At 47.0% G+C, this 9,271-nt stretch overlaps 1 protein-coding gene across 3 annotated transcripts in view; it reads left to right on the forward strand.

Annotated features, from left to right (window-relative positions):
* MOCS1 (molybdenum cofactor synthesis 1) overlaps nucleotides 1–5,058 on the forward strand; it is a 30,947-nt gene extending 25,889 nt beyond the window's left edge. For 2 of the 3 annotated variants that reach the window (XM_056357127.1, XM_056357128.1), the window contains one exon: nucleotides 1,743–5,058. In XM_056357127.1, coding sequence (XP_056213102.1) covers nucleotides 1,743–2,614 — 872 coding nt within the window. In that variant the 3' untranslated portion in view covers nucleotides 2,615–5,058. The remainder of the gene's footprint in view (nucleotides 1–1,742) is intronic. The other variant, XM_056357129.1, reaches the window with a different exon arrangement.
* Nucleotides 5,059–9,271: the final 4,213 nt, after the last annotated feature.

The raw sequence follows: 9,271 nt of genomic DNA on the forward strand, positions 1-9,271 counted from the left end.
CCGCTTCTCCTGAAGACAAGACACCTTGCCAGGGGTTTAGCTTCACCTTTAAAGCTAATCAAGGAATCCAGAAGAATATAGTACTTTGAGTTCTGGATTTTAAAAGGAATATTCAGGTTAGGCCCCACTGTATGAAGAGAAAGGGAAAGAACAGAGGAATAAGCGCAATTTTCTGTGCTCTTCTAAAGCAGAGCAGCGTTGCAGTCAAAACATTTAATGTCCATTTAATCCCATTCCTCTGAGGGTAAACACATCACCAATTAACATGCAGGAATCTTAATTTTAGTGGATAGGCTATCAGCTGTAGGTCAAACAGGACCTTTGCTTGAATATAGATTACTGCAGTGACTTAAAAAAAAAAAATCATCATGAAACCTATGGTTGACTTCAGCTTCAGTAATGGGCACTTTCCGATCCATGTTTGGAGGGTACTCTAGATGAAAAAGGTGCTAAGTGCATCAGTCTTGTTATAGCAGAGGCTGGGACTAACAAGGAAGAGATCAGTTTGTTTTTAAAAAAAAGAGGGTAGGGGGACACAACCAATGCTTTGTCCACACTATGTCTATTATTGTCATGTGGACAGTCTAAGGTGATACCTGTAGCGGTCTGGGCAGCAGAGGTAGCTCAGCAAGGTGCAGAGGGGCCAGGAAGCTGTTCTGATTTACCTGTGGGCACTCTGAAGACTCACGAGTAAGGAAGTCCCCGAAGAACACCAGAGCTACCAAAGGAGGTTATTGAGCAAAACCAAATTCCAAGTTTCTCAGAGCAAGAAGAAGAGGAGCTCCAGGAAAAGAATAAAACAAACAAACAAAAAACCAACGAAGAAACATGCTTATCAATGAGGCTGTTAGACTAGGGCCTAGCCACTTACCTCTGTAGTGCTTTCTCTTTACTTACAAATCAAATCACTTCTTTTATATGAAAAAGACGCCTTCTGTCTTGACACCTGGCACTTAGCCCTGTGCAAATGCCAAAACCAAGGGATTAAATGGTGAAAAGGGGCAGGAGGGCTTATTACCTCTCTGCCAACTGGGAGCTCTGCCAGCTCAACTTGGAACATACTTCTGAGCAGATTTAAAATCTCTGTCAATGAGAGGAGTGTGGTTTTTCCAGTGCTTAAACTTCAGCTGTCATTAATGTGGTGAGAGCTGGCAGTAACAGGAGAGATTCCCATCACGGAGCCACCTTCTGAGCTTGTAGACGGTGCAGATGCAGTATTTCTGGTTCCTGCTGTCCTCAGGTGCTGGCATGACCCTTCCCTGCAGAAGGAGATGAAAGCAGGAAGCACACCTGCTGAGAGGAAGGTGTTTGGAAAGGCAGAGTTGAGAATTAAAGTGCAAGAATTTCCTGTTAACCCCCCCAGGCTTTCAAAAGCAGACAGGTACTGGAACAATCTCAAATGGATGCTGAGATGCTATGACTTGCTTTTCTTCAGAACTGGTGTTCCTATAAGCTCTTCTGTTTCTCAGTAAGTGTTGATACTTTTTGATAATCAGTTGTTTCTTCTTGTCAGGGACCTCTAAACAAATGTTTTGAGACTTGGGGTTTGGAATAACAAACCAGCAAATGCAGGGAACTGATGAGAGAGAAAAGAGAAAGAGCTTGAGGAGAAAAGTGGATGTTTGCAGGCTTATTGAGGTTTTTACAACACAGAAGGTCCCAAGGTTCTCAGTTACTGCAGACTTAACTTAGCTTTCCAGTTCCTAAGATGTATGCTCATATTACTTTTTCTTCCCCACCAGAGCCTGTATTGATGTCACTCCCACTGTGCCGAGATGCCCTACAGAATCCCCCAAATTCAAAACAGTGGGGCCACACATTTAGCCATTGGCTGACTTCGAGAGCAAGTTTACCCAAACAAACAGGAAAAGTATTAATGAAAAATAAGCTCACAAGACAACTTTTCCTGCCAGGATCTTACCCAGAGCAACAGCGGCAGATAACGATGGGAATTCTACAAACCCAGCTCAGAGGCTGCTGTGTCTTCCAGAAGGACCCAGACTCCACATTTGACACAAAGTGCCTTGAGGCTTCTCCTGTTGGCCAAGTTTCTGTGGACTGTCAGTCCGAAGAGGCGAGTTCAGGATCTGAATTCTGTACCAGGGATTTGGGATCTTGCACCACGGTACCTCGTGCCTCTGACAACTTGACTCACACTGACGAGGAAGGACGGGCCACAATGGTTGATGTCGGAGGGAAGCCAGATTCAAAAAGAATTGCTGTTGCTGGTGCTGTGGTCCGCCTGGGTGAGAAAGCATTTGGGATGGTGAGGCAGAACCAGGTGAAGAAGGGAGATGTGCTGGCTGTAGCCCAGATTGCAGGAATTCAGGGAGCCAAGCTGACAAGCCAGTTGATCCCATTGTGTCACAACATCCCCCTCAACCATGTTGAGGTGTCTCTGAGCCTGGATGAGTCCAGATATGCAGTGGTGATTCGTAGCTCCTGTCAGACCTGGGGGAGGACAGGTGTGGAGATGGAAGCTCTAACAGCTGCCAGCCTGGCTGCCCTGACTGTGTATGACATGTGCAAAGCAGTTACTCATGACATTGTGATCGAAGAGGTGAAGTTGCTTAGTAAGACAGGTGGACAGAGAGGAGACTTCTCAAGGGCCTAGATCATCTCCAGATCCCTCCAGGTGACCACTGCTTATGTTCAGCTTCTTACAGAACTACTTTGTTCAGCTGGTAGGCTTGGAGACCTCAGCAGGTGTACTGTATGACAGCCCTACAATTCCAGTTTTGCCTTACCCTGTCAGCTTACTGCTGGGTCAACAAGGGAGCCACTTATCCCAGTTGATAACCGTGTGTGTTTTTTAGAGGATAGACTTCGCCACTCACCCTATACCTTCATTTCAGTGTCCTCACCATAAGATTGAGCAAAGATTCCTAGTAATAACACAGAAGTTTTTTTTCTTTTTCCTGTGAAATGCAGCTGCTGTCATCACACTATGCAACTGTGAGCTCTGGAAATGAGACAAGTGCTGTTATTTGGCAACCATGTTTAAGACAAGGATTAAGATTTCAGAATTGTGTCTGTCCATCTGTCCCGTGACCACCTCAGTTGAATTTAGAAGGTGACAGTGATAAGAACACAGTCTGGGAACCTTACCATACAGCAGAGATTGTAACTGTGGAACAGCCAGGGTCAGAGGGGCAGCTCCCATCCCTTTACATTGCTACCACTTAACTTGCCTGCAAGTGGAAAGTCTCCACGTCCCAGTTTCAAAAAAAAAAAAAAAAAAAAAAATGGCAGCTGCCCAGTTCTCTGCCTAAACACTCTGTAAAACGTTATCTAAGAGACAGAATTTCTGGATTTGGAAGAACTATTTTGCTGATCTGAAAGATGCCTTTTTACAACGTTAGAAGCATGTTCCAGCATTTTGACCTTAGCACTCAAATACATTGAGGCCCTATGTCTGCATGCTGAAGGGCTTATTTGTACCATGCACCGAGGTAGGTGTCAGCTCTCCCTGATTTTAGAAATAGGTGTCACACCAAACACCAGAAAACTCCCAATTTGTTAATCCTACAGTGCACCTCCTAGCAACCTGCGTAGTCCTGACAGGTAAAACAGACTTTAAGACTAGTAGCTACTTGGAAGAGTAAGGTAGCTGCTTTTGCCTCGGCCAGAGTGCTTTCCTGCATGTTTCTCTGATTTGCTTTCACAAGGTCTTCTGGCCTCAGAGTACTTAAGTGTCCCCATAAATGTACCAGTGGCCACTGTCATGTAGCATTAAATAGCTTTGATAATTGGCTATCCTAGATAAGAAATTACTTGATGTTGTTAATACTGATGGATCCTTTTCAAATATTATTAATTTAAATGCTGTAAACAGGGTGTTTCAACAAGTTTGGTTTACTTGTTTTCTAGTGCTTATGGCTAATGTGAAGTTGCATATGATTCAGGGTGCTCCCTCTCCGTACGCACAGAGAGTTGAAGACAGCTCTAATAATGTCAAATAGGCTACTGAAAAAGCATCTTAAACTTTGCAAGTAGCAGCTTCACATGAAACCAGGTTTAATTACTGTGAGCATCCAGTAAAGCACACACCACAGAGTCACGCACATCCTGCTCACGTAAAGTAAGCACAGATGAGGAGGCAAACAGGTCCTTTACAAATCTCATACACTAGCTACCACAGAAAGCACTTTTTCCATTGCAGGTGAATTCTTTGTGCATTGAATGACACATGGCAGCTACAGCTGCAAAGGGAAGGAGTCTGGAAGGCTTGGTGCCTGAAATCTGCCAACATTTGTACACTACATTCAGTGTTACAGTCCTGATTCCCTTGACATCACAGATCTGTCTGTAAGGTAGCAGGAGAGGCAGCCCTGCTCCTGAGAAGGAACACTGCTGTACTGAACACCAACACTCCCTCCCGACCCTGCAAATACAAGGCCGTGCTCATCTGTGCAGCTGCTGTGCCCATAGCACAGGAGTTTCTTTAGCTCAGTATGAAAACAAATTGCCAGGAAAAGGAAGCATGTGTGTATCCTGCTAAGTTACCTGATTTACACAAGCACTTAACTACCACCACCACGCACAACACACCCTGCCCTCCCTGCCTTCACCCAGTTTCTGGATAGTTTAGAAAACTTAAGAGGAAGCTAGACATACTCAGTAGTAATAAAATGATGCTTTGGAGCATACGATTCTTTGGCTTCTGAGAAGTTTGCTGTCATGCTGTAAAGCTCACACAAAGCACTCAAGACCGTACAAGGGACTACAGAGTACATGCATGACTGCCACGCACATCTTGCTGCTTACGCACATGTCACTACTTTCTTGGGTTGAGAGTGGCTGGAAGCTTTGGGCAAACAGGCTTTGGTGCCATTTTATGGTCATGTGACATTATCAAGTCTTGAAACTATGCACATTTATAGATAATGAACCAAGCATAAGTCAATAGAACATTCTGCGAGAAATGAGCTGATAGCACCGTATGTTTCGGTGGTGCTGGGTGGGTAGTGCTGTAATATATGTTGATGAATTGACTACTTTTTGGAGGCTTGCTATTTTTTGTCCACTGCGTATTTAATAAATATTAGTTTTAATGGAGTATGTGTCATATTACTTTGAATACCCTTTTTATTCATTCAAATGAACATCTATGTTTTAATCCATGAGCTCCTGTGAATAGTTAGCTCAGGACAAGCAACAAGACAGACATTGTAAGTTGCAGTGATTAGTCAGCAGTTTACAAGGGATTAGTCACAATAACTTATTACTATAAGGAATCTTACTTTGTTGAGTGAAACTCATCTCTAGTTGGCTGTTTTTAAACTGAGTAATCCTATAGGCTTTGCATCATACTTTATCATCTTTCATCATTATCTCAGCTTCTCCTACAACGCCTGTTCCAAGTCAATGGCTGTGTATAACCACACTGCTTTGTGCTGTGGAGTAATAAGGAACTGGTGCTTCCAGAGCTCTCCCTCTTAGTCTGAGTGACCATGCACTAAAACTTGAGGTCCAGGGAAGTGACTGTATAGAAATCCATCCCTCCTGAATCATGAATAAAGGAAACTCCCTTTCTGATCCATCTGAGCTTCCAGGAAGGCTCTCACCACTTCTACTATCAAGAAGGCCTGTTTCTACCTGAGCAGTTTAGTTGATCGAGCTGTTCACTGTAACCAGCCCCAGTGCAGGTGCTCTGCAAGAGGGCAGAGACAGCAGCTGTACCGCCAGAGGCTCTCTTTCTCCCTTTCCAGGTACAGCCTCCAGGTGCTGCCAGTCCTGGGACAAAATAGCACAAAGCTTTACATTCTTTTTCTAGCAGCTGCTTCCCAATTTGGAACCAGGTTTTTGAAGATTTAACAAGAAACAGTGTAAAGGACCAAGCCCACGACCTCCTCTCCTGAAGGGTGCCATAAGAGCACAAGTCACACCTCGAACACTGCCTCCCAAACGTAACACAAGTGCAAATATTGCAGATCATGGCAGCCCTCACAATGCATGCACAGTATAGCTTGTGCCTGCTGGAAACTCGCTTGTCCCAGCTAATGTCCCTTTTGTGTGTTACTGTCTGCTCACTGCTAATCCAGCCTGTGTCTGTTGCAGCAGCTCAGCCTCTCTTTCCTTCATGGCCACATCCTAAGGCTACCTACCCCGCCCTCAGACTGCCCTGGAAAAAAAGGGATGCAGCACATAAAGGAGAAGCCAGCAGAAGCTGGTCACTAAGTAGTCTTAAAGAGATTAGATCTATGTCAAAGAGAGCAGTGCTTTCAGACAGTGCTGGGGGAAGAACAGTGGGGGATAGAGGGAAGACACAGCTTGAAATACCCTGGGAAGGAACTTCTGATGGGAACCACTCAAAACCAGGCTCTAAAAGCAACAACAGCTGAGCACTGAAAAGAGGAACGAATTTTTTAGCTATTCTGAGCAACCGGTGACCTGTGGTAATTCTCTGTAAGTCACTGATGTTACTCAGCTTCACAGAGTATGTGACTGAACAGAATCTGGCCCTTCATCCCACCCTTTCCTTGGCCCTTCGCTGGTTTGCAGCTCCTTCTGGCTGCCACAGCAGCAGTTATGCAGGCATGTAAACAGCTTAAAAATGGCTGTAACATCATGTGTGCTTTGGCCAAGACACAGGACCACTAATTAGTTAAATGGAAACACAGTTCACTACCCTCCACTTACTAGAGCCTTCCTGCACGAGCAGCTCAGCGTGTCAGGGAACCCAAAATCAGTTGGAGACATTGGTGGTGGCAGTGGGCTGAGTAGGCTTCAGGTTAAAGCCTCAACTTGGGTCTCAAAACCAGTGGATCTGAGGAGCACTGCAAAGCTGTGACAGTTGCAGACAAACCCCTGACACGTCTGGCACGCTCCCCAGAAAGGCGCAGGGTGGAGCAGCCAAATCCTTTCTCACAGGCTGTGCCTGAATGGCTTTGGGGGAGCTCGGTGCTTATTTTGGGCACAACAAACTTGGAACAGTGATAGCTGAGACACAAATCCACCTCTCTTCTACCTTCCCCTGCCCCTGCATGCTGCCAGTGCCATGTTTAGAAAGCTTTCAGTTTAGCATGTCTATTTTTATAGTTACCCTGTTGTTTGCTCCTTTGGGAAGCAGAGGGTTCCCAAGATAACAGTTGTGAGCTTGCACTCAGCTGCACTTCACAGGGAGGGACAGGTGCCCTGGGACACTGCTGAGCTTTGCTCTGACGGAGCAGCGCGACAAACCAGGCATTGCTCAGCCTCACGTGCACAACCTGACAGCCACGGCGCGGCCACAGCCAAGCAAGCTGCCTAGTGTCCATGGCTCTCCAAGGTGCCATACACACAACACTTGCTCCACGGAGCAAAGCCCCGCACATCGTTATTGCTTAAGGGTTGCTTCCAGAACCCCAGATTAGCAACAGTGTTACAGACACAGTTGCTTCATCAACAGGGAGGACATAGAGCTTATCCTTAAGTTCTGGAGAGCCTGCTCAAACCCCAGAATTCTTAATACTGGTAAGCTGTTCCTGCATGGAACACATGATACTTCCAGGGTGCAAGCTGAAAGGACACAAAGCCAGCAAAAGCAGAGTTTCTAGTTGCAATGTCATGGGCACCTTGGCTGCAGTGTGACAGGAGTGGCAGGGGAGGAAGAGAAGGAGACAGCGGGCGGGTCAGGCAACTGTAAAGTTGCGTTAATATCACGCTTAGAAAATAACACATGCCATCAGCTACACAGCCACTCCATTAGTAGTGCCCTAAGTCAGTTACAAGCCGGTACACATTGTGGCAAAGTTCCATCGACATCGGCAGAGCATCGCTGCACCAGGCGGAGACCCGTCCTGTTGCATCTGCTCCTGCTGGGCTGGGAGAGAGGGGTTTCAGCTGCACGGCTCTGACCTGCCCCTACAGCCACCTGCCAAGGCCTTAACAAACTCCTGCTTCACTAACAGGGTCAGTTCAGCACTCAAGCCTCCCCGTGTGCAGAGTTCCAGCGAGGCTGGAATCAGCTGCTGTCTCCAGGCAGTGCGTGGATCCACATCATCCCATCCCATCCCATCCCCTCCCGCTGCCCCCACAGCTGCCACCCACAGTCTCCGCACTTCGGAGAGCTGTGCTTCCCCACCCTGGGCCTGACGCTGAATGGAAATGTTTTAGCTCTGTGTGGCTCATTTGGCTTCTGCAGATCAACTCCTGGGGCCATCCTCAGCCCAGATCCAAGAAATTAGCTGAACTGAGGGAAGGGAATAATTTCTGCTGCCCCTGAAGCCTCATCTCTCCTGTTGCAACTGGCAGCTTGAAAGACTCCATCCTGCCAAGACTGAATCTTAATTGGGATCAGTGGAAAAGACAGGCTGCTGCCAGGGCCGCCCTGATCCTCAGCTTACACAGAATACGGGCAGAGCTTGCCTGGCCCCACAGGAGCGGCCCTTCACTAGGCTTTACAAAAAATTAAATTCCCTCTAGGCCTGTGGTATCAGTGGAAGCAGCAGGCTGAGCCAAGGAAGAGAGGAGGCTGCTTAGCCAGGTAGTTTGCAAAGGAGGAGCAGGCAGAACCATACCGCACGGAAAATCCTCAGGGGAAGCACCAACAAGGCCAAGGGGCAGCTTGCAATCCCCAGAGCCTGCAGCAAATTCAGATTGTACAACCAGCCCTGAACAAACATGCAAAACTATCAGAGTCTTGCCCAGAAACCTTTCCTCTGCCAAGGGCTATAGGAAGAAGGACAAGGTAAGCTCACCTTCTTATGAGAGAAAGACCAGAGCAAAATGTCTTCAGACACCCAGTCTGCATGTGGCACCAGGGTGCTACATGATGCTCTCTCCAAGCCACAGACACTGATTTCAAGCTTGCTCACTACAAAGACTGTTGCCAGAGCTCACTCATACCTCCACGATTAGGCACAGTCTAGCCACCCCTTTGGCTTTGAGGAAGCACCCAGAAGCACCACTGCCAACTTGTAATGCACCCAAGATGGGTGCTCCTGACCCGATTTCCTAATAAGCACCGTGTCCTGTCATCTCAGCCACTGTCTTGTCCCAGCGGCAGCAGAAGTGTGCAGCAGGAGTGGAACAAAGCAAGTAGTCAGCAGCCTGGGTGGTTCTGACACCATGTGTTCCATCCTGCAGATTTAGGTGCATCTCTCAAGTCCCTACATCAGAGGAAGGACCCTGTGGTAAGGTCTTGCTCAGACTGGAAACCCTGTAAGAGCTCACCTTGCTGACTCAAGGGGCAGGGTTACCAGCAGCTTATGCAACAAGTGCCATGCAAGCATCCCAATGCTGCTGGACCCAAGCAGTAAAACGGGCTCTTGCTCTGGTAAAATGGCTT

This window comes from Falco biarmicus, chromosome 12 (genome assembly GCF_023638135.1).
Source record: "Falco biarmicus isolate bFalBia1 chromosome 12, bFalBia1.pri, whole genome shotgun sequence".
NCBI lineage: Eukaryota > Metazoa > Chordata > Aves > Falconiformes > Falconidae > Falco > Falco biarmicus.